Here is a 24,809-nt window from a genome sequence, read left to right as displayed (position 1 = left end):
TGGCGTGCTGTGATTCATGGGGTCGCAAAGAGTCAGACACAACTGAGCGAATGAACTGAACTGAACTGAACTGAATAGATCCACATATTCACGAACCCCAAAACAAGGTATAATCCAAACAGAATAAAACACAAAGGAACTCGTGCCCAGATACATCATAATCAAACCAGTGAAAAATAAACACAAAGAAAAAATCTTAAGAGCTACCAGGAGAAATGATGCTTTACTTACAAGTGAAGAATGTATCAAATGATTGTAGCTTTCTCATTAGAAACCAAAGAGGTCAGAAATAGTTGAAACAACATTTTTTAACATGCTGAAAGAAAAGAACTGTTAACCCACAGTTCTAGAGCCATTGAAAAAGTCATTCAGGAATGAAGATGTTATAAGAAACACTCAGGTGAAAGAAAACTAAGAATTTATTGCCAACAGACCTGCTCTTTTGCATTGTTAAAGGAAGCTGCCCTGGTAGAAAGGAAATGATGCCAGGACACTTAAAACATCAGGAATGAGGAAGGGTAATAGAAATGATAAATATCTATATAAATACAACAGACTATTCTCCCTTTGAATTTTTAACGTGTGTTCGATGGTTGAAAACAAAGATGAAAGCGTTGTCAGATGAGGTTTTCAGTGTATGTAGATGTAACACATGAGATGCTTAAAATATAGAGGAGAGCAGGTAAAGCACCCTAATGGTGGCTAAGTTTTTCCTGTTTCACTTGAAGTGGTGAAAAATATTAATTCTAAATAGACTATGAAATGTACATACAAACATACTTCATTTTCTTGCACTTTGCAGATGTTTCATGTTTTACTAATTGAAGGTTTGTGGCAACTCTGTGTTGACTTAAAAAAAAGATAGTCACAACCTAAAAGTTAAGAGTTATGTTTTATTCAGTGGGAATTTTTAGGACTTCAAGCCTGGGAGACAGCATCTCAAGTTTCAAGTCACCCTAAGAGAGCTGCTCCAAGGAGGCAGTAGGTGAGGGGGAGGAGCCAGGTTAAATAGAAGTTTGCAACAAGGGGAAGGTAATCTGAACAGTAAACGGTTGTTGTTAACTAAGGAAAACCAGATATCTCAAGAAATTTAGCACTTTTCTGTATATGGGAAGATGCAAGAGTCTGGGCTCACTGCAATCATTCACTTCATGTGCATCTCAACTATCTGGGGCCAATTTTTCAGCGCAGATCACAGGTATTGTTCCACAGGTGGTGTTCTTCCTGTTTGCCCTGGAGAGCTGGAATCGCTGATGACTGTGACATTCTTGTTTATTAATGCGGCAGGAAATACTCCATTTCTACCCAACAGCCTTGCCCACTTTGTGTCTCTGTGTTACAGTTTGTTACAATATTCCAAACTATTTGATTATTACTGTAATTGTTATGGTGGTCTCCGATTAATGATCTTTGACAATACTATTGTAATTGTCTTGAGGTACCACAGACAGCACCCATAATGTAACAAATGTAATATATATATATATATTAATATACTTATATATATTATATATATATACTTTATATATATATATATGTATATATACCCTGATTGCTCCACCAACAGCCTGTTCCCCAACTCTCCCCCTCTCCTCCAGCCTTCCTATTCCCTGAAATGCAACAATATTGAAATTAGATCAATTATAACCTTACAAGGGCCTCTAAATGTTCAAGTAAAAGAAAGAATCACACATCTCTCACTTTAAATCAAAAGCTAGAAATGATTACACTTAGTAAGAAAGGCATGTCAAAAGCCAAGATAGGCTGAAAGGTAGGTCTCTTGTGCCAAAGGTAGCCACATAGTTAATGCAAAGGGAAAGTTCTTGAAGGAAATGAAAAGTGCTACTCCAGTGAACACACAAGTGATACAAAAGTGAAATAACCTTATAGCTAATATGGAGAAATTTTAGTGTTCTAGATAGAAGATCAAACCAGTCACAACATTTCCATAAGCCAAAGCCTAATCCAGAGCAAGACCATAAGTCACTTCAGTTCTATGAAGGCTGAGAGATGTGATTTTGAAGCCCAAGAACATAAAGGCTGTCACTGTTTCCATTGTTTCTCCATCTATTTTCCATGAAGTGATGGGACCAGATGCCATGATTTTAGTTTTTTGAATGTGGAATTTTAAGCCAGCTTTTTCACTCTCCTATTTCACCTTCATCAAGAGGCCCTTTAGTTCCTCTTTACTTTCTGCCATAATGGTGGTGTCATCTGCATATCTGAGTTTACTGATACTTCTCCCGCAATCTTGATTCCAGCTTGTGCTTCATTCAGTCTGTCATTTCACATAATTTACTGTGCATATAATTAAATAAGCAGGGTGACAATATACAGCCGTGACATACTTTTTTCCCAATTTTGAACCAGTTCGTTGTTCCATGTCTGGCTATAATTGTTGCTTTTTGACCTGCACACAGGTTTCTCAGGAGGCAGGGAAGGTGACCTGGTATTCCAGTCTCTTTAAGAACTTTCCACAGTTTGTTGTGATCCACACAGTCAAAGGCTTTTGCATAGTCAATGAAACAGAAGTAGATGTTTTTCTGGAATTCTCTTACTTTTTATATGATCCAACAGATGTTGGCAATTTGATCTCTGATTCCTCTGCCTTTTCTAAATCCAGCTTAAACATCTGGAAGTTCTTGGTTCATGTACTGCTGAAGCCTAGCTTGAAGGATTTTTAGCATTACTTTGCTAGCATGTGAAATGAGTGCAATTGTGTGGTAGTTTGAGCATTCTTTGGGATTGGTCTTTTTTGGGATTGGAATGAAAACTGACCTTTTCCAGTCTTGTGGCCCCTGCTGAGTTTTCCAAATTTTCTGACATATTGAGTGCAGCACTTTCACGGCATCATCTTTTAGGATTTGAAATAACTCAGCTGGAATCCATCACCTCCACTAGTTTTGTTTATAGTGATGCTTCCTAAGGCCCACTTGACTTCACATTCCAGGATGTCTGGCTCTAGGTGAGTGATCACACCATCATGGTTATCCAGGTCATTAGGATCCTTTTTGTACAGTTCTTCTGTGTATTCTTGCCACCTCTTCTTAATATCTTCTGCTTCTGTTAGGTTCATACCATTTCTGTCCTTTATTGTGCCCATCTTTGCATGAAATGTTCCCTTGGTATCTCTAATTTTCTTGAAGAGAACTCTAGTTTTTCCCATTCTATTGTTTTCCTCTATTTCTTTGCATTGATCACTTAGGCAGGTTTTCTTATCTCTCCTTATTATTGTTTAGAACTCTGCTTTCAGATGGGTATATCTTTCCTTTTCTCCTTTGCCTTTAGTTTCTCTTCCTTTCTCAGCTTTGTAAGGCCTCCTTGGACAACCATTTTGCCTTGTTGTATTTCTTTTTGGGGGGATGGTTTTGATCACTGCCTCCTGTACAGTGTTATGAACCTCTGTCCATGGTTCTTCAGGAACTCTGTCTATCAGACTAATCTCTCGAATCTATTTGTCACTTCCACTGTATAATTGTAAGGGATTTGATTTAGGTCACACCTGAATGGTCTAGTGGTTTTCCCTACTTTCTTCAATTAAAGTCCAAATTTTGCAATAAGGAGTTCATGATCTGAGCCACAATCAGCTCCCAGTCTTGTTTTTGCCAACTGTATAGAGCTTCTCCATCTTTGGCTGCAAAGAATATAATCAACCTGATTTCAGTATTGACCATCTGGTGATGTCCATGTGTAGAGTCTTCTCTGTGTTGTTGGAAGAGGGTGTTTGCTATGACCAGTGTGTTCTCTTGGCAAAACTGTGTTAGCCTTTGCCCTGCTTCCTTTTATACTCCAAGACCAAACTTCCCTGTTACTCCAGGTGTTTCTTGACTTCCTACTTTTGCATTCCAGTCCCCTGTGATGAAAAGGACATCTTTTTTGGTGTTAGTTCTGGAAGGTCTTGTATGCCTTCATAGAACAATTCAACCTCAGCTTCTTCAGCATTAGTTGTCGGGGCATAGATTTGGATTACTGTGACATTGAATGGTTTGCCTTGGAAATGAACCAAGATCATTGTGTCATTTTTAAGATTGGACCCAAGTACTGCATTTCAGACTTTTTTTTTTTTTTTTACTTTTATTTTTAAACTTTACAATATTGTATTAGTTTTGCCATATATCAAAATCAATCTGCCACAGGTATACCTGTGTTCCCCATCCTGAACCCTCCTCCCTCCCCACACCCTCCCTCTGGGTCGTCCCAGTGCACCAGCCCCAAGCATCCAGTATCGTGCATCGAACCTGGACTTGCAACTTATTTCATACATGATATTATACATGTTTCAATGCCAGTCTCCCAAATCTCCCCACCCTCTCCCTCTCCCACAGAGTCCATAAGACTGATCTATACATCAGTGTCTCTTTTGCTGTCTCGTACACAGGGTTATTGTTACCATCTTTCTAAATTCCATATATATGCGTTAGTATACTGTATTGGTGTTTTTCTTTCTGGCTTACTTCACTCTGTATAATAGGCTCCAGTTTCATCCACCTCATTAGAACTGATTCAAATGTATTCTTTTTAATGGCTGAGTAATACTCCATTGTGTATATGTACCACTGCTTTCTTATCCATTCATCTGCCGATGGACATCTAGGTTGCTTCCATGTCCTGGCTATTATAAACAGTGCTGTGATGAACATTGGGGTACACATGTCTCTTTCAATTCTGGTTTCCTCAGTGTGTATGCCCAGCAGTAGGATTGCTGGATCATAAGGCAGTTCTATTTCCAGTTTTTTAAGGAATCTCCACACTGCTCTCCATAGTGGCTATACTAGTTTGCCTTCCCACCAACAGTATAAGAGGGTTCCCTTTTCTCCACACCCTCTCCAGCATTTATTATTTGTAGACTTTTGGATCGCAGCCATTCTGACTGGCGTGAAATGGTACCTCATAGTGGTTTTGATTTGCATTTCTCTGATAATGAGTGATGTTGAGCATCTTTTCATGTGTTTGTTAGCCATCTGTATGTCTTCTTTGGAGAAATGTCTATTTAGTTCTTTGGCCCATTTTTTGATTGGGTCATTTATTTTTTCTGGAGTTGAGCTGTAGGAGTTGCTTATATATTTTTGAGATTAGTTGTTTGTCAGTTGCTTCATTTGCTATTATTTTCTCCCATTCTGAAGGCTGTCTTTTCACCTTGCTAATAGTTTCCTTTGTTGTGCAGAAGCCAAGTTTAATTAGGTCCCATTTGTTTATTTTTTCTTTTATTTCCAATATTCTGGGAGGTGGGTCATAAGAGGATCCTGCTGTGATGTATGTCGGAGAGTGTTTTGCCTATGTTCTCCTCTAGGAGTTTTATAGTTTCTGGTCTTACGTTTAGATCTTTAATCCATTTTGAGTTTATTTTTGTGTATGGTGTTAGAAAGTGTTCTAGTTTCAATCTTTTACAAGTGGTTGACCAGTTTTCCCAGCACCACTTGTTAAAGAGATTGTCTTTAATCCATTGTATATTCTTGCCTCCTTTGTCAAAGATAAGGTGTCCATATGTGCGTGGATTTATCTCTGGGCTTTCTATTTTGTTCCATTGATCAATATTTCTGTCTTTGTGCCAGTACCATACTGTCTTGATAACTGTGGCTTTGTAATAGAGCCTGAAGTCAGGCAGGTTGATTCCTCCAGTTCCATTCTTCTTTCTCAAGATAGCTTTGGCTATTTGAGGTTTTTTGTATTTCCATACAAATTGTGAAATTATTTGTTCTAGCTCTGTGAAGAATACCATTGGTAGCTTGATAGGGATTGTATTGAATCTATAAATTGCTTTGGGTAGTATACTCATTTTCACTATATTGATTCTTCCAATCCATGAACATGGTATATTTCTCCATCTATTAGTGTCCTCTTTGATTTCTTTCACCAGTGTTTTATAGTTTTCTATATATGGGTCTTTAGTTTCTTTAGGTAGATATATTCCTAAGTATTTTATTCTTTCTGTTGCAATGGTGAATGGAATTGTTTCCTTAATTTCTCTTTCTGTTTTCTCATTATTAGTGTATAGGAATGCAAGGGATTTCTGTGTGTTGATTTTATATCCTGCAACTGTGCTATAATCATTGATTAGTTCTAGTAATTTTCTGGTGGAGTCTTTAGGGTTTTCTATGTAGAGGATCATGTCATCTGCAAACAGTGAGAGTTTTACTTCTTCTTTTCCAATTTGGATTCCTTTTATTTCTTTTTCTGCTCTGATTGCTGTGGCCAAAACTTCCAAAACTGTGTTGAATAGTAATGGTGAAAGTGGGCACCCTTGTCTTGTTCCTGACTTTAGAGGAAATGCTTTCAATTTTTCACCATTGAGGATAATGTTTGCTGTGGGTTTGTCATATATAGCTTTTATTATGTTGAGGTATGTTCCTTTTATTCCTGCTTTCTGGAGAGTTTTTTTTTAATCATAAATGGATGTTGAATTTTGTCAAAGGCTTTCTCTGCATCTATTGAGATAATCATATGGTTTTTATTTTTCAATTGGTTAATGTGGTGTATTACATTGATTGATTTGCAGATATTGAAGAAACCTTGCATCCCTGGGATAAAGCCCACTGTCAACCTACACCCCTACCAGCGACTCCTGAAAACTCACAGGCAAATCTGGCTCAGTCTCTTGTGGGGTCACTGCTCCCTTCTCCTGGGTCCTGGTGCACACAAGGTTTTGTTTGTGAGTTTCTCTTTCCCCAGTCCTGTGGAAGTTGTGTATTCAAATCCCACTGGCCTTCAAAGTCAGATTCCCCGTGGGCTCTCAGTCCCTTTGCCGGAGCCCCAGGTTGGGAAATCAGTGTGGGGCCTTGAACTTTCACAACAGTGAGAGAACTTCTTTGGGATAATTGTTCTCTGGTTTGTGGGTCGCCTGCTCAGCAGCTTTACAGTGGGGCTAACAATAAAGCAGAAGTAGATGTTTTTCTGAAACTCTCTCACTTTTTCGATGACCCAACGAATATTGGCAATTTGATCTCTGGTTCCTCTGCCTTTTCTAAAGCCAGCTTTAACATCTGGAAGTTCATGGTTCACATACTGTTGAAGCCTGGCTTGGAGAACTTTGAGAATTAGTTTGCTAGTGTGTGAGATGAGTGCAATTGTGCAGTAGTTTGAGCATTCTTTGGCATTGCCTTTCTTTGGGATTGGAATGAAAACTGACCTTTTCCAGTCCTGTGGCCATTGCTGAGTTTTCCAAATTTGCTCTCTAAGTAACTTATTTCAAATATAGTTGATCCTTGAACAACACAGATTTGAACTGTGCAGGGCCATTTATATGTGGATGATTTTTCAGTACATACATACTACAGTGCTATACAATCAATGGTGCTTTGAATCCGTAAGTGCAGAATTTGTGGGATATGCCTAAAAAAAAGAATTAATAACATTAAATTCTCACATTAGAAGGGAAGAAAGCCTTACATCAATAATTAAAACGTTCACCTTAAGAAACTAGACAAAGAAGAAGATAGAACCAAAGCAAACAGAGGGAAGGAAATATTAGAAATGTAGAAATCAATGACATTAAAAATATACTGTGTCCACGGGGAACACTCAACATAGTAAAGCTATCAGTTCTCCCCAAATGAATCTACAGATTTGCTACAGTTCCAATCAAAATCCCAGAAGGATTTTTTGTAGGTATAGACAAGGTCATTCTGAAATGTATATGAAAAGGCAAAGAAACTAGAATAGTTTAAAGCACCAAAATATGAGTGGTAAAAAAACAAGAATCTATTTATGACAATGCACGCCTGTAAAGAAGCTCTGCTGATTACCAAATGTTACTAATGAAATGCTGTTTGGCTTTGAGTTGCTCAGCGTGACACAGAGTAGATCTAAGTCAGGAAGATAGTTCTGGTTTTGGCTCTAAGAAGAATCTGAGACTCCCACCTCAGTCTGCCAGGCATGGTGGCTTGTGGTCTGTGGTCCCTCCTTCCACTACTGAGGACTGGGAATCCTCCAAGTTGGGAACCAGAACTTGGACCTGTAGTGCAAGTGTTCCCTCTCTGGGCCTCAATTCTCCACCTCCTGGTCCACCTGTATTCTCATCTGGCACTTTGAGACTCAGAGGTAAATTTCCAGCCTGTACATGGGACCTCTGTGGCCCAGAAAGATGGAGGAATCTAGAGGCGCACAAACATCCTGATTTTCAGAAAGAAGGCAGGAGCTGTGGGCAGGAAGCCAGGTTGCTGTTGACATTGGGCAGTCCTCTGCCCCTATGCAGACCAGAGCTAGACAAGGTCAGGTACCTTCCCACTCCAGTCCCACCAATTCAGTGAGAAAATGAGGCCCAGAGGAGGGAAGCATTCCATCCCAGGCTATACCATAGATCAGTGGCCAAAATAGGACCAGGATCTAATAGTCATCCATCCACTTACTCATTTCTTCATTTTAGATGTGTTTGGGGGTATAGTCACAGCTCTGGTTTTTCTATTAGTCATGTATGGATGTCAGAGTTGGACCATAAAGAAGGTTGAGTGCCAAAGAAGTCATGCTTTTGAACTGTGGTGCTGGAGAACACTCTTGAGAGTCCATTGGATTGCAAGGAGATCAAACCAATCAATCCTAAAGGAAATCAACCCTGAATATTCATTGGAAGGACTAATGCTGAAGCTGAAGCTCCAATACTTTGGCCACCTGATGCGAAGAGTTGAGTCATTGAAAACGACCCTGATGCTGGGAAAGATTGAAGGCAGGAGGAGAAGGGGGAGACAGAGGAAGAGATAATTGGATGGCATCACTGACTCAATGGACATGAATTTGAGCAAACTCCTGGAGATAGTGAAGGATAGGGAAGCCTGGCATGCTGCAGTCCACGGGGTCACAAAGAGTCAGACATGACTTCGTGACTGAACAGCAACAACCATGTGCCTAAGCACAGTTCAGGCAATGGGGATGCTGCAGTGGACATGAAAGACTGTTCCAGGGTTCTTGATCTTGTAGGGAAACAGAGAAGAAGTAAGTAAAAGGTATCAAAGACTGTGAGAAAATAACTCTGGTGATGAAATGTCTAAGGCCTCCAAAGGAGGTCTGTATACTGTGATCGGAGATGATCCAGTGTGCATTTCTCCTTTACTTTCACACTCACAACTTTTCTGACACCAGTTGGGCGTCCTACAATTCAGATTTGTTTCCTAAGCACTCTTTCTCAAGAAGCTACTGGAGGATGAGCTCCATCAAAATAAGGAAATAAACCAGAAAAGAAGACATGAGCTACAGAAAGCAGGAGACCCAACACAAGAGGAATGATAAGGGAATCCTTTGAAGGATGGTGAAAACTATTCCAGGATAGTGGAATTTGGACCATGATCCAAGTCAGACCATGACCCAAGACTCCTTCACTCACCTCCTCCTGTAGCCTCTGCCCAGTGAGGGTAGTGCTGCTGTTTCCTTGCATGGCCAGTGTGTGCTTTCCCTCCGATTTTAAGACTAAGAAGTATGTTGCTTGGGGTAGATGCACAAGATGCCATAAAGCAAAGCAAGGGAACAATTAACACAAAAACTAGGATGGTTTTTGCCTAAAGGTTAGGGAGTAACCTGATTTATCAGGGAAAGTGCATAGGGATTTAATGATACTGGTAATTATCTTTATCTTAGCCTGGATAGAAGTCCACAGATGTTCATTCTTATTGTTATAATAATAATAAAAGTAATTCTTATTTAAATTGTAGATACATTTGAAGAATCTTTTGTGTTTAAGAGGAAAAAGTATCAACAGAACATCTCTGTGGTAGTCTCCAAACATGGCCCCATATTTACTCTGGTTGGATAACCTGGGTGGGTCTGTTGCTCAGGGATGGGATGAGGGGGCTACCAGAGGAGGTGAGTAGAGGAGTCTTGGGTCATGGTCCGACTTCCTGAGGTGACAAGACCCTTTCTGGGGAACTTTCGAGTGAGGCCATGACCAAGCCTTGGGAGACACAGGGCTCTCCACAGTTGGGTGCCTAGCAAGACTGAGGTGTCAGTCAGGCACTGGACCTGCAGCAGAAGTTTGAGCAGTGAGAGTAGGCTGCTCTGTCTTTTCTATTCACTTTCATTCACCAGTACCCAGTTTACCGGCTACAAGTCCCACCCCTCCCTAACCAGATTCTAGCCAGTGGGGATAAGTGGTTCCTGGAAGTAAGGAAGCATGATGGTTAGGAGGGTAAAACAAAACCACTTCATTGTAGTTTGGGGGAGCAACTGGCCAGTGTAGTTTGATTCCCTAATAAGGACTGGTGTCTTTCAGCCCAATGATGTCCCTTATAGAAGTATGTCCTCAGGAAACAGTCAAGGTTATAGACCAAGAGTAAGGAACTGACCAGATGGATTAGGGAGCAAGAGAGAGACCAACTTTCCCTTTTTGAAAGGCTCCATTTTTACTTACTGACCTGTGGTAAGTATTGGTGCTGTCAACCTGCACTCCACAGATTGCCTTCAAGCTGAGCCCTGGGATTTCAGAAACCCTAGCCCCAAGATACGGAAGCAGCAGGCTCTGTCAGCAAGTTGAGGGCCATATGGAACACAAAAGCAACCCACGCCAGTCCTCTCCTCACAGTCAAGTGTGTTGGCTCCCAAGGTAAGGCCAGGTGCATTCCCATGCTGGGTAAGTGCAACCTCTGGGCTCAGGTCTGAGGGAGATTCTAGCACCCTCACAGTATCCCCTCAAACAGTAGGGAACAGGGAGGAGCCCTTCATGAGACCCAAACTGAAAAGAGATGAGTATCCCAGCTCCAGGATTTGTTTAGGGAGGAGGGAAGGAGGGCCACAGAGTTTGTTGGGCCTTGGACAAGATGCTGCCACAGCTCAGAGCAGCCAAGCATGAGATGGCATAGTCCAGGCCCCTACCTCAGTTGGACCCTTACCTCCTCTGAGGTTCCAGTGAGGGTGTGGGAAGGGCTTGGCCATATGCTGCAACCTCTTCTTGAGCTGAGTCTTTTAGGGGCTGCTCAGGGGGTTTCCTGCCAGCTGGAGGCTGGGCCATGCTGAGATCCCCAGTAATCAGGTTGCCATCGTCAAGCTCTCAGCCTCTGAGCACAGCTCCCCTGCTAAATCTCTGAGCTGTGTCTGTCTTCCACTAAGCATCTGCCAATCTCCTTCCCAGGGCCAAGGGTAGGAGCTGGGTCTGGAGTCTGGAATCTGAGTAATAGTTACTAGCTGGTAACCTTGTCCACTCTACTTTACCTTGTAGGGCCCAGATTTGCTCATCTATAGAAGTGGACGATCATTCCCATATGGTCATTTTAAGGATTAAGTGACATGTGAGAACAAAAGACACATAAAGCCTGATGTAGAATCTGTTTCTTCTTGAAATGAAACCCCTGAGGGTCAGAACCTGTCTGGATCAGATGGGGCAAGTACTTGATCCAGGACCCTTGAAACAGCCCCAAGTTTAGCTCCCCTTCCCCTAGGGCACAGACTTTCCCTATTCCTTCCCAATCAGTCCCAATCCCAAAGATGCCCACTTGACTCTCTCAGTCATACCGTGGGCCAGCAGAGGGTCCAGATGCCCTACCTGGGGAGCAGGTCCTGCCTGGACCCTGTGAGAAAAGCTTGGAATTTAGGTCTCTTCTTAGAGCTTCAGATAGCCATGCACAGAGGGAAGTAAAACTGAAATATGGGCCTGAAGAGGCCATCTAGGTGGGTTTCTCTTTCTTTCTTTTAAAATTGTTTTTAATTGGAGAATTGCTTTACAATGTTGTGTTGCTTTCTGCTGTACATCAGTGTGAATCAGCTATAAGTACACATATACTCCCTCCTTCTTGAGCCTCCCTTCCACACACCCCCATGGGCGGCAAGAGCTCATAGCAGGGGAAGAGGAGGCCTGGGGCTTTCAGGATGCACACAGATTCAGGGACTGTGTGGCCTCAAACCCTCCCAGAAAGCTGCGAGGGGATTAGGAGCATCATCCTACAAGGGGCCTCATCTCTGTCCCAGAGCACACGTGGCCTTGATGGAGTGATGGAACAATATAAGATGCTTATTCCCACTAGTATTGTTTTTGTTGGAGTTTTTTCCATGGTTGGTTTCTGGAAAATCCAAGACTTTAGAATTAATGAGGTATAAAAATCCATATACAAAACCTACTAGCAATAGTCAATTAAAGATATAATGGGGGGACATCAGGGAAGATAGTGGCATAGAAAGTACCAGGATTCCATCTCCAGCTATATGACAGTAAAGCTAACATAATCTGTCTAATGTAATTATTTTCACACTCTGGAATCTATTTAAAGGCTTGCAACTCCAAGAGGAAGACTTAAACAGTGAGTCTTAATTAATTTTGTTCAGTTTCAGGTCTGAATATGCTAACAGTATCCTCTACCCTTCAGCCTCATGGCAGGCAGCCATGCCCATGGCAAGCAGTTTGTCCATGGTTTATGGGAGCCAGGGTGGGAAATAAAGCCCTTGTTCTCCAAATATTGGGGGCCTGAACTTTTATGCTTATTGCTTCTGATCATGGAGGCACAGATGCAGAAGCAAGCCAACTTAAACAATCCCAACCAGCTGAATAGGCTTCAGGGAATATAAAGAGCCAGAGCCCTCCCTTCTTTTTTCTCGTATTCTCCTTTTGGGAGCCAGATATTCAAGGACTAGAACTTTTTATTTGTTGCTTAATAAAAGCAGTCACATGTAGGGGAGAATTTTTAAAGTTACTGTACATGCCTGTAGAAAAGTGCAGGTTCAAAAAGATCCAAAATTTTAGATCTTAATATTACACATTAGGCTGATCCCAGCACAAAGGCATTGTGAAGAAATTTTAAAAATTAAAAAATAGGAAACCCTGGGGGAATCTGATTTCCAGATTTCAGTTACTACATTGTAAGACTCAAACATCCCGTTTTCAACAACAAATAAAAAATCTTAAGGCATACAAAGAAATGGACTGTTGGAAGGAGAAAAAAATTAACACAAACCATCCCTGAGAAAGACCAGATGATAGACTTATTAGACAAAGATGAGGTGACCAGTTAAGAAAACTATTCAGAAACAAAATAGAAATATCAATAAAGGGATGGAAAACATAAAAAAGAACCAAAAGAAATTTTGGAGCAGAAAAGCATAGTACCTGAAATAAAAAATTCACTAGATACACTCCAAAGCAGATTTGAGCAGATAGAAAAATCAGTGTACTTGAAGATAGGATGATTGAGATTACTGAGTCTTAGTAACTAAAGGAAATAAATGAAAAAATACTGAAGAAAAGTGAACAGAGCTGAAGGAGCCTGGGGAACACAAATAAGCAAACATACACATTGTGAGGCTCCCAGAAAGAGAGATAAAGAGAGATAAAGGAGCATAGAGATTATTTGAAGAAATGATGGTTGAAAACTCCCATTTGATGAAAAACATGAATACAAATGTTCAAGAAGTTCAATAAACTCCAAGTAAAATACACGCAAAGAGACACATGATGAGACACATTGTAACCAAATAGTGGACGATAAGACAAACAGAATATTGAAAGCAATGAGAGAAGCAAATTGCCACGTACAAGATACCCTCAATAAGATTATTTTCATATTTCTCATCAGAAACCTTGAAGGCCAGAAAGCAGTGGGTTGATATAGTCCAAGTTCTGACAGTAAAAACATTGCCAACCAAGAATTCAATATATAGCACAAGTATCCATCAGAAACTAGAAAAAGAAGAGCAGTCTAAACCCAAATCTAGCAGAATGAAAGAGTTTATGAAGATCAGAGACTAAGTAAATAAAATATGGAATATAAAACAATTATAGAAAATCAATGAAACCTAAGGTTGTCTCTTCAAAAAGATTAACAGAAATGGCAAGCATTTAAATATATTGACAATAAAAAAGGAAATTCAGTTCAGTTCAGTTCAGTCACTCAGTCGTGTCCGACTCTTTGCGACCCCATGAATCGCAGCACGCCAGGCCTCCCTGTCTATCACCAACTTCCAGAGTTCACTCAGACTCACGTCCATCGAGTCAGTGATGCCATCCAGCCATCTCATCCTCTGTCATCCCCTTCTTCTCCTGCCCCCAACCCCTCCCAGCATCAGAATCTTCTCCAGTGAGTCAACTCTTCACATGAGGTGGCCAAAGTACTGGAGTTTCAGCTTCAGCATCATTCCTTCCAAAGAAATCCCAGGGCTGTTCTCCTTCAGAATGGACTGGTTGGATCTCCTTGCAGTCCTCAATTACTAAAGTTAGAAGTGAAAGTGGGGACATTACTTCCAATTCAACAGAAATAAAAAAGGCATATTAGAAAGTATTGCAAACAATTGTATGAGAAAAAATTGGATAACCTCAATGAAATATACAAATTCCTAGAAACACAAAACCTACCAAGATTGAATCACAAAGAAAATCTAAATGAACCTATAATTAGTAAGGAGATTGAATCGGTAATCAAAATCCTCCTGACAAAGCCCTGGAACTGATGGCTTCATTGATGATTTCTACCAAACATTTAAAGAAGAACTAACACCAATACTTCTCAAACTTTTCTTAAAAAGAGGAGAGAATACTTTCTCATTCTATGAGAGCAGCATTTTTCTGATGTGAAAGCGAGACAAAGATACTGCAGAAAAAGAAAACTCTAGACCAATACTTCTCACGAACATTGATGCAAAAATCCTCTACAACATACTAGCAAATTGAATTTAGCAGCATATTAGAAGGACCCAATGGGATTTATTCTTAGAATTAAAAGGTGACTCAACATATTAAAATCAATTCATATATTGCATTAAGAGAAAGAAGGAAAAAAAATCATTTCGATTGATGCAGAAAAATAATTTGACAAAATCCAGTATCCTTTAATGATAAAAACACTCAACAAACTAGGAATAGAAGGAAAGTACCTCTACAATAATAAAATCCACTCATGAAAAACCCACAGTTAACATTATACTCACTGATCAGGAACAAGATAAGGATACCAATTTTTGCCAATTCTTTTCAACATGTCGTTGTTGATGTTCAGTGGCAAAATCATGTCCAACTCTTTGGGACCCCATGGACTGAAGAACACCAGGCTTCTCCTTCACTATTTCCAGGAGTTTGTTCAACCTCATGGTCATTGAGTTGAAGTCATCCAACCATTTCATCCCCTGTTTTTCCCTTCTCCTCCTGTCCTCAATCTTTCCCAGGATCAGGGTTTTTACCAGTAAGTCAGTTCTTTGCATCAGGTAGCCAAAGTATTGGAGCTTCAGCTTCAGCATCAGTCCTTCCAATGAACATTCAGGGTTGATTTCCTTTAGGATTGACTGGTTTGATCTCCTTGCAGTCCAAGGGACTCTCAAGAGTCTTCTCCAGCACCACAGTTCAAAAGCAAGACTTCTTTGGTGCTCAACCTTCTTTATGGTCCAACTCTCACATCCATACATGACTACTGGAAAAACCATAGCTTTAATTGTATTCAACATAGCTTTAACTCTATTCAACATAGTAAAAGAGTTTCTAGCCATCAACATAGCTTTAACTCTATTCAACATAGTGCAAGAATTTCTAGCCAGAGCAAGTAAAAGAAATAAAATGCAACTAAATTAGAAAGAAATAAAATTAGCTGTTTGCAAATGAATGACCTTATATGTAGAAAACCCTAAAGATTGCACACCAAAACAAACAAACAAAAAAAAAACCTGTTAGAACTAATTAACAAATTCAGCAAAGTAACAGGATACAAAATCAACCCCGGAGAATTAGCTGTGTATCTATACACTAACAATGAACAATCCAAAAAGGAAATTAAGAGAAAAGCCCCATGTACAATAGCATCAAAAAGAATAAGCTCAGAAACTTATATTTAGAAATCAAATCTGTTTAGCCCAGGGGCAAAACACTTATGCCCTGCAACCACAAAACTTTACTAAAAGAAATGACACCAACAAATGGAGACAACCTGTGCCATGGATTAGAAGACTTAATGTTGTTAAGATGTTTACACTATCCAAAGCAATCTGCAGATTTAATGCCACCTGTATCAAAATTACAGTTGTGTTTTTTGCAGAAATAGAAAACTATCTAAAATTTATTTGGCATCTTAAAGAACCCTGAATAGCCAAAACAATCTTGAAATAGAAAAACAAAGTTGTAGGAGTTGTACCTCCTGATTTCAGAATTTACTACAGAGTAATCAAAACAGTATGGTATTGTTGTAAAGATAAACACATAAACCAGTGGAATAGAATAGATAGCCCAGAAATAAATGACAGTGTGTAGTCAAACTGTTTTTGACAAGAATGCCAAGACCATTCAGTGGGCAAAGAACAATCCTTTCCAAAATGATGCTGTGAAAACTGGATCTTCACATGTCAGATAATAAAGTTGGACCCTTTTCTAACATCATGTACAAAAATTAATGCAAAATGAATAAAAGACCTAAACATAAGAGCTGAAACTATAGATCTCTTAGAAGAAAACACTCGGGAAAAACTTCATGACCTTGCATTTGGCAATGATTTCTTATATATGACATCAAGGGCACAGGCAACAAAAGAGAAAAATAGATGAATTTCACTTCACCCAAATGAAAAACTGTGGTGCATCAAAGAACACTGTCATCAGAGTAAAAAGGCAACCCTCATAAAAGAGGAAAATATTTGTAAAACACAAAACTAATGAGGTATTAATATCTGGAATATATATAGAACTCTTCAAACTCAACAACAACAAAAAAAAGCTTAATACAAAAATTAGCCAAGAACTTGGACATTTATCCAAGGAAGATGTATATGAATGGCCAATAAGCACATGAAAAGGTGTTCAACATCACTGATCATTCAGTTCAGTTCAGTTCAGTTCATTTCAGTCGCTCACTCGTGTCCGACTCTTTGTGACCCCATGAATTGCAGCACGCCAGGCCTCCCTGTCCATCACCAACTCCCGGAGTTCACCAGACTCATGTCCATCAAGTCAGTGATGCCATCCAGCCATCTCATCTTCTGTCATCCCCTTCTCCTCCTGCCCCCAATCCCTCCCAGCATCAGAGTCTTTTCCAATGAGTCAACTCTTCGCATGAGGTGGCCAAACTACTGGAGTTTCAGCTTTAGCATCATTCCTTCCAAAGAAATCCCAGGGCTGATCTCCTTCAGAATGGACTGGTTGGATCTCCTTGCAGTCCAAGGGACTCTCAAGAGTCTTCTCCAACACCACAGTTCAAAAGCTTCAATTCTTCAGTGCTCAGCTTTCTTCACAGTCCAACTCTCACATCCATACATGACCACTGGAAAAACCATAGCCTTGACTAGATGGACCTTTGTTGGCAAAGTAATGTCTCTGCTTTTCAATCACTGATCATTAGGGAAATAAAAATCAAAACCATGATAAGATGGCATTTCATACCCTAATGGTGGCTACCATCAAAAATAAAGAAAATTGGTATTAGCATGGATGTGGAGAAATTGGAACCCTTTTATTTTACATTGCTGGTTGGAATGTAAAATGGACAGCTGCCATGTAAAACAGAATGACAAAGGGGGAAGCCACCCAAATATCACTGATGGATGAGTCAGGGTGACAGTGAGGGTGAGAGTGAGGGTGAGATTGATGGTGAGAGTGAGGGTAATAAAGAAAATATAGTACAAACATACAGTGGAATACATTATAAATATCCAGCCATAAAAGGAAAGGAAATTCTGACATGTGCTACAACATGAATGAACCTTGAAGACCTCACGCTAAGTGAAGTAAGTCAGTCCCAATAGGACAAATACTGCTGGGCAGGCAGCATTGGTGGTATAGTGGGGAGCATAGCTGCCTTCCAGAAAGACAAAGACTATATGATTCCATTTATACAGGTAGGTAGAATAGTCAAATTCTTAGAGAAGAAAGTAGAACGGAGCTGACCAAGACCTGGAGGGAGTGGAGAATGGAGACTTACTGCTTAATGGACATACAGGTTTATTTGGAGAAGATGCAAATTTTCTAGAAATGGATAGTGGTGATGATTGAGCAATGGTTAATGCCACTGAAGTGTACACTTCAGAATAGTTAATTGGAAAAAAAAAAAAAAAAAAAAGGACCCGCCTGCCAATGCAGGAGAGAGAAGAGACATGGGGGTGATCCATGGGTCGGAAAGACCCCCTGGAGTGGGGCATGGCAACCCACCCCAGTATTCTTGCCTGTAGAAGCCCATGGACAGAGGAGTCTGGCAGGCTGCAGTTGGGGTTGCAGAGTCAGACGTGACTGAAGCGACTTAGCACCCATGCACACCAGCGACACCACTGGACCCGGACTTTTCTTCTGGAACATTTTTGATTACTACATTGTAGAGAAAAAGGAAATAGAAGCTTGTGGCTGATTGCCTAGTAACTGCTAAGGGGATGAGGGTTTCTTTTCCGAGAGTGACTAAAGTATTCTAAAATTAGCTTGTGGTGAGGGTTGGACAACTGTGTGAATATACTAAAAACACTGAATTGTTCACTGAGTGGACTCTATGGTATGTGAATTATATTTTAGGAAAATTGTTTTAAAAAGCAAAAAAATGAATAGTTAAAATGGTAAATTTTACATTAAGCAAATAAATAACTATATGCTTAACAATTTTTCGAAAAAAACCTAATAGAAGAGAAGGAAGAAAGATTGGAATTCAAATGTGTAAATGTGTAAATGTCTACTACACTGGAAAGCAAAGGCAGAAGTGACTCTGATTTGAAGTTGTGACCTACCGCAAGGATAATCGCCAGCAGCTATTGATAGCTGGTTTCAGGAGCACCAGCCACAAAGCTGGACGAGCAGGGTAGAGGGCCGTTAGGCCACAGCCAGCTCAGACAACCTGGAGAAGCACGGGAGTACTGTCGACAAGGCTTTCTGGCGCAGATCTCCACTGGCATTTGGAATTGCTTCTCACATTGTGTCCTAGGCCCTTGCAGGTGGTGAGTGCCTGTGGGGAGGGCTGACCCTGGTGACTCTCTTCTCCGAGCCCGGTACTGTGCTGAGCGCTTTGTGTTCTTACTCTTACCGGCTCCTCTCCATAAACAGAAGAGGAGAGATTCTCTTCCTGTTCTCAGTGCACAAAGGCGCTCTTCAGGATCACTTTCTAGGAGTGTCCTCTCCCTCTGTCCCCTTGGTCAGGCCAGACCCAGTGCCCACTCAGGAAAGGATGCTTGAGGAAGCATCTCTTCTCCTGTCCCCTGGACACGCTGCACTGGCCAGCTGCACACATTTCTTCCATGGGTTCTTCAGAGTTCCATTTATGGCAGCCTTTTTATGCCAACGGCCAGTGCTGGGGGTGGGAGCAGCAGAATGGGTCTTGTAGACTGGCCACCCAGGAGCCAGAGATGTCATTTCTAACTGGGATTTGGAACAGGTTCCAGGGAGAAGATCCCAGGTATGTGGCAGGAGAAAGCAAACCTTGCTGGCCTCAAAAGGCTTCTGTTAATATCTAGTGGAACTGGGCTCCAGTTTGGGGCTTTGTGTGAGGGGCAAAGGCGGCACCCACCCCAGAGCTGACCAGCATACCCCACTGAGCACTGGCAGCCCCCGTATGTCCACACGTGCAGCCACTTGCCCACTGAGGGACAGGAGACAATTTTACGAAATGTTTAGTTTCATCAGCTGAAAACTGGACACTTAACAACTTTGCTGGAAAGGTGAAATGAAGCTAGGGCTGCCTAGGCTGCTGTCTCCACTGGTTCCCACACCCCCAGTCCCTGTTCCCCCATACCATGTGCCCTTAGGACATCCCTCTGTGGGGCTCCTTCTGGTACCCAACCTCAGCTTGGACTCTCCAAGTCCTGTATCTACTTTCAGGGCCAGGTCACCCAGAGGACAGAATTCAGAAACAGGTTGGGGCCAGGGTCTGCCAGGGGGGTATGTGGGGTAAGGTGAGCAGGGTGATGGGGAGATGAATCCCTGGAAGGCCCCTGGAGTGAGCCTGCAGGACTCCACAGTTAAGACTGTGGAGGAAACTTGAATGTCACATGGGGGATGGTTAATCAGTCACAGGCTTGGCCAGGACTTGTTGCCACACCTGCCCCAAAGGCTTCATTCAGGAAGACTGGTCAACAGGGATATATGTAGAGCCTGAGAGAGGAAGCGCTGTCCACTGCACTCTCATGGGTGGGCCCCTGCTGCAGGCCGGGCCCTTGACCTACTGGATCAGAAGACATGCCTGTTCTGGCCCCACCTGAAGGAGGTCTGGCTGGAGACTTTTCTTTGCACCAGGTGCTGGCTGCACCCCAAGCACTCCGCAGTGCTGACAAGGAGAGGCTTCTGATTCCACCAGAAGGCAGGCCCAGCCTTGACAGGGTCGCTGCAGGGAAGCTTTCAGCCATGGCCAGAGGGAATGGAGGATTGAAAATGATGGGAAAGCCTTCCTGCAGGGGAAGACAGCTGGACAAGTCAGTGGGTTCTCATCGCAAAGACCTGGAAGGCCAAGCTGTGGAGGCTGCACCTGAGAGAAGCTCAAACAACTCATGTTATGGAGCAGTCCACAGAGCAGCTTCAGGCACTGCAGGATCCAGGCCTCAGCCACGGAACTCAGGAACGTGCTTTCCTGGCTCCTTGAGGGACAAAATGGTCCCAACAGTGCCATTGCATCAGCTCAGGGACCTAGGGGAAAGAGCTTTCAAGTGCCACACAAGTTCTAGGATTGCATCTGAACCCTCTAGTTAGGATCATGTTCACATCTGATTCATTCTTGTGGCCAACAGCACGGCAAATATGCTGATTGTCTAAGCCTGGTCAAAACGAACCTTCCCTGTAAGACTCGACACTGGAAGCAGTCAGTCCCTAAATGGCCAGGACTGATAATCAAACAGAGATGGCTCCTGGGGGAGGCAGTGGCTTGGGGAGCTGCCATCCCTGGCAGACCTCCCAGGAAGTGATCACTGGGCTCAAGTGGCACAGATGTGCCTATGGGAGGCAGGGCCTGCCCAACCAGGGATCCTGGGGGACCAGCAGATCCAACTGCCACCTTGCCATTGCAGGTGGGCATGCCCCAGACACTCAGTGCATCCGACATGGTCACCCCGGGCAGCCTCGGCCCACCCCACACCGAGCCCACGGACGGCGAGCAGGCTGGGCAGCTCCTCCTGGGTGGAGCTCCGTCCTCAGCCTCCCTGGACACCCTGATCCAGCACCTGGTGCCCACCGCTGACTACTACCCTGAGGTGGGTGTTCCACCCAGTGGGGAGGAGGGGTAGCAAAATGGGCTCTGTCCCACCATGTCCGGGGTAGACAGCAGAGCTGGGGCTGGCTGGGCCTGGGGGAGCAGGGGCTGGGAGGCACAACCTCCCGGGCCTTGTGATCACGTGCTGCCTTTCTCCTGTATCCCCCCAGAAAGCCTACATCTTCACCTTCCTGCTGAGCTCGCGCCTCTTCATCGAGCCCCAGGAGCTCCTGGCCCGGGTCTGCCACATGTGCATTGAGCAGCAGCAGCTGGACAAGCCAGTGCTGGACAAGGTGAGAGGCAGGGCAGGGTAGCGGGCCTCCGAGTGTGCTGCTCTCCCCTGACATGCCCTGTGAATCAATATCTTGGATAGGCAGAGATTGCCCCTATTCACCTGCCAGGGGGTTCTGACTTGTCTGAAGCCCAGAGCCAGAAGGGCAGAGTCAGAATCTTTAACCCCAGTGCTGTTTTCCAGGGTCTTAGGGGAGCCCCTGGGCTCACACAGCCCAGACCTGGGCCCCCAGAGGATCACGAGGAGACCCCCAGCTGTGGCCGGGGGTGGTCCTGCAGTGCCTGCTGCGCTGCCTGCCCCCCGCATCTTCTGTTCGATCCTTTCTTCTTCTGCTGGTCCGCTGATGGCTCAGCCTTCCCTCAGCGCCCCACATCCTTTCCTCTGTCCCTCGCTGTATCCCATGGGCTGCGACTGTCTGTTTATACATGAGTCAGTAGGGTTCCACTGTCCAGTGACAGAAACCTGATTTCAACTGACCTAAGGCCAAGGGACTTCACTGGCTCACATAACTGCAGTCTTGAGCTACTGCTGGCTCCAGGGCCTCAAACATCAGTGGTCTTTCTCCCTAAGACCCCTTGCTTTGTTTTCCTCTGGGCCAGCCTCTCTCTTGCTAAGGCAAGTTCTCTGCCTGGTGACAGGTGGCCTCCGTGGTCCGGGGTCCTGGTCTACCCTTCCCAATCCTATGGAAAGAGGATTCCGATAAAGGTCCTGATCTCATTGGCTTAGCTTAGGTGTCATGCCCCTCTGTGGGCCAACGCCATGCCCTGACTGGCCAGCACTGATCTGGGGATGTTCCTGAAGCCCTGGGGTAGGGCCAGCTGGAAATGAAGAAGAGGGGGCACCCCACAGGCAAACTAAGATGCTGTCACCACAGAAAGGGAGATAGGAGGACTGGCGGTTATGAGTAAGAGGTGACCCCCATTCCACACATGCATCTGCCCCCTCCGCTCTCCGTGGTCAGCCCCCATGCCCATCTGTCTCCTGGGACAGAGGAAGGAGAGGCCCACCTGCCCCCAGCCATCGCTGCTGCCCTCGGGCAGCCCACTTGCACAGTGAGGGGCTGAGGCAGCGGCCACTGTGACCCCCCCACCTCCCAAGCAGCCCTCACCAAATGCAGACGACCCTTGGCTTGCCTTGCAGGCCCGGGTCCGGAAGTTTGGCCCCAAACTGCTCCAGCTGTTGGCCGAGTGGACAGAGACGTTTCCGCGGGACTTCCAGGAGGAGTCAACCATCGGTCACCTGAAGGACGTGGTGGGCCGCATCGCCCCCTGTGACGAGGTGGGTGAGCCAGGCCAGAGTCCTTTCAACCTGTCTCCACCCTCACGCCTGGGCCCTGAGCCTGTTCCCAGGCTGGCCTCTGGGCCCTCATCTCCTCACCCGCACCCTGGGGCCCCTCTGAAATCAGCCCCTTCCTGCCCCATCAGAGAATCGGGCACTGGCCGAGCTGGCAGGGAAATCAGGCTTCTAGGTCTAGACCTGGGCTCTTGAGCTCTCTCCTAACCTGGTCTCATCAGATGGCAAGCGAAGGGCTCTCACAGCTGCCTGGTCAGATCAGTGACCCAGCAGGCTGGCTTGGCAGAAGCCTCTTCCCCAGTAGCTTGGGAGGCAGCCTGTATACTGGGCATCAGGTGCCTCTGCACACCACACCTTGCCCTGTTCTCCCAGCTCCATTACTCTGGGGAAGGCACTTAAAGGTGAAAGAGGAACAAAACTCCCTACCTCCCAGGACTGGGGTGACAGCACAGAGGGGAGTGCATGTCGCTTGTCTTGGGAGGACACCGAATGTGGCAAGCTGATAGCCCCACAGTGGGTCTGAACCCAGAGCCACAGGAGCCAAGGGAAACTGCTAAGGCAGGCTGAGCAACAGGAAGCTGAGAAGTCCAAGGCCTAATGAAGGGAGGCCCTGCCCTGGGGCTGATTCAGAGACAGAGCAGGCGAGTGAGTTGTTCTGAGAGCTTGATGAGATGAAGGTCATCTTCTCCTCTGCATGCCTTGATCCATCTGGGGATTGATTATGACACTTGGCTTAGGTGCAGCAGGAAACGTTCAGGGAAGGCTCCATGACTGGATGGATTAGGAGAAGGAGGCAGGAAGGGGAAATGCTGAGTGGTTTGCTACATAGTTGGCTACTTTGGGTGAGTGGAGGCAGGAAGAGAGATGTTTGGGCAGTTGGGTAGGCAGGGAGATTAATAGGATAAGTGGCTGTGGAAGACTGATGGAAAGACGTGAAGGAGAAAGGCAGAAATGATAACTAGGGAGTGGGTAGATGGATGAACAGATGGATGGGAGGGTGGGTGAATGGATAGGTGGATGCCTGTGTGTGTGGGTGTGGATGGGTGGGTGAGAACATGGATGGGAAGGTGGGTGGGTGGGTGGATGGATGGATGAGTGGGTAGATGGATGAGGACAAATGTTGGAATGGACGGAGGAAGGGTAGATAAATGAATTGATGGATCTGTGGGTGACTTTATAAAAGGGGGAGGTGGGCATCACAGATGGACGGAAAATAGATGGATACAGAGACGGTAGATGGATGGATGGATGGATGGAGTAGAGGGTTTGTAGGGGGATGAGAGCCCAGTCCTCTGCTTTATCTCCACCCCCTCCCCCCGACAGTAGGCCTTCAAGCAGTGTGAAGTCTAAGCCATTGACAAGATGGATTATCTGCCCTTGTCAGGCCTGCCTCTCCATTGGCAGAGCCATTTCAGAGGCAGACCCTGACATTCTGGCCACAGGGCTTTGGGACAGGTGCAAGTCCTGGGCTTGTTTCTTTGAGAAGCAGCGCCTCCTCACTACACCCTCAAGAATCTTCTGGGAAATCTGTTCTAACCACCGAGTGGATGAAAATAAGACACAGCCAAGACCTGTGAATGGGCTGTCGAAAGCAGTCATCCACCAGGTGTGGATTTTCAGAGCTGAAGTAACTCATTTAGGGAATTTCCTTCCCATACAGTTAGGTAAGCTAAGTGATGTAAACCAGAGCTGAGATTCCCTAGTCCTCATGCCACCCAGCCAGGCATCGGCCAGGGATGCCCCATCTGTCCTTGTGAGTCCCACATTGCCCCTCTCCAGAAAGCACTTGCTCCCAGGGGATGTGCAGTAGACGTTGCTTCCCTTTCCTGATGCTTCAAGCAGCCTGCAGTCTGCTCCCTTCCCAGCACAGGCAAAGTCTCAGCTGAGAAAGGAGTTGGTGAGCTCTGAACCAAACTGGTAAGTCAGGACCCACGGGACTCAGAACCTGAGGTCAGGGTCAGACCTTCTGAGCCCACAGCTGTGTGACTTTGGGCGAGGTGCTTCCCCTCTCCAAATTAGTTTCCTCATCAGTCAAATGGAGATTATAACTGTTCCCACCACACAGGTCTGAGGCAGAGTCCCTGCAGTCACCTGTGCTTGTATTTCAGCACTTGGTAAACGTAAGCTCTGATGAGGAACAAGTTCTTTCCAAAACCCAGGCACATGGGGATTATTTTTAACTTTTATGAAACTTTGTT

General features: G+C 44.1%; 1 protein-coding gene across 2 annotated transcripts in view; it reads left to right on the top strand.

Annotated features, from left to right (window-relative positions):
• The window catches only part of RASGEF1C (RasGEF domain family member 1C), a 128,716-nt gene that overhangs the window by 66,434 nt on the left and 37,473 nt on the right, over positions 1-24,809 (top strand). The window contains exons 2-5 of one of the 2 annotated variants that reach the window (XM_070374805.1): positions 10,377-10,525; positions 20,845-21,027; positions 21,197-21,319; positions 22,459-22,596. In XM_070374805.1, coding sequence (XP_070230906.1) covers positions 20,851-21,027; positions 21,197-21,319; positions 22,459-22,596 — 438 coding nt within the window. In that variant the 5' untranslated portion in view covers positions 10,377-10,525; positions 20,845-20,850. The remainder of the gene's footprint in view (positions 1-10,376; positions 10,526-20,844; positions 21,028-21,196; positions 21,320-22,458; positions 22,597-24,809) is intronic. The other variant, XM_070374806.1, reaches the window with a different exon arrangement.

Source organism: Bos mutus, chromosome 7 (genome assembly GCF_027580195.1).
Source record: "Bos mutus isolate GX-2022 chromosome 7, NWIPB_WYAK_1.1, whole genome shotgun sequence".
NCBI classification, from domain to species: domain Eukaryota; kingdom Metazoa; phylum Chordata; class Mammalia; order Artiodactyla; family Bovidae; genus Bos; species Bos mutus.
Note: the sequence above shows the minus strand (reverse complement) of the source record. Positions and strands in the feature narration are given on the sequence as shown.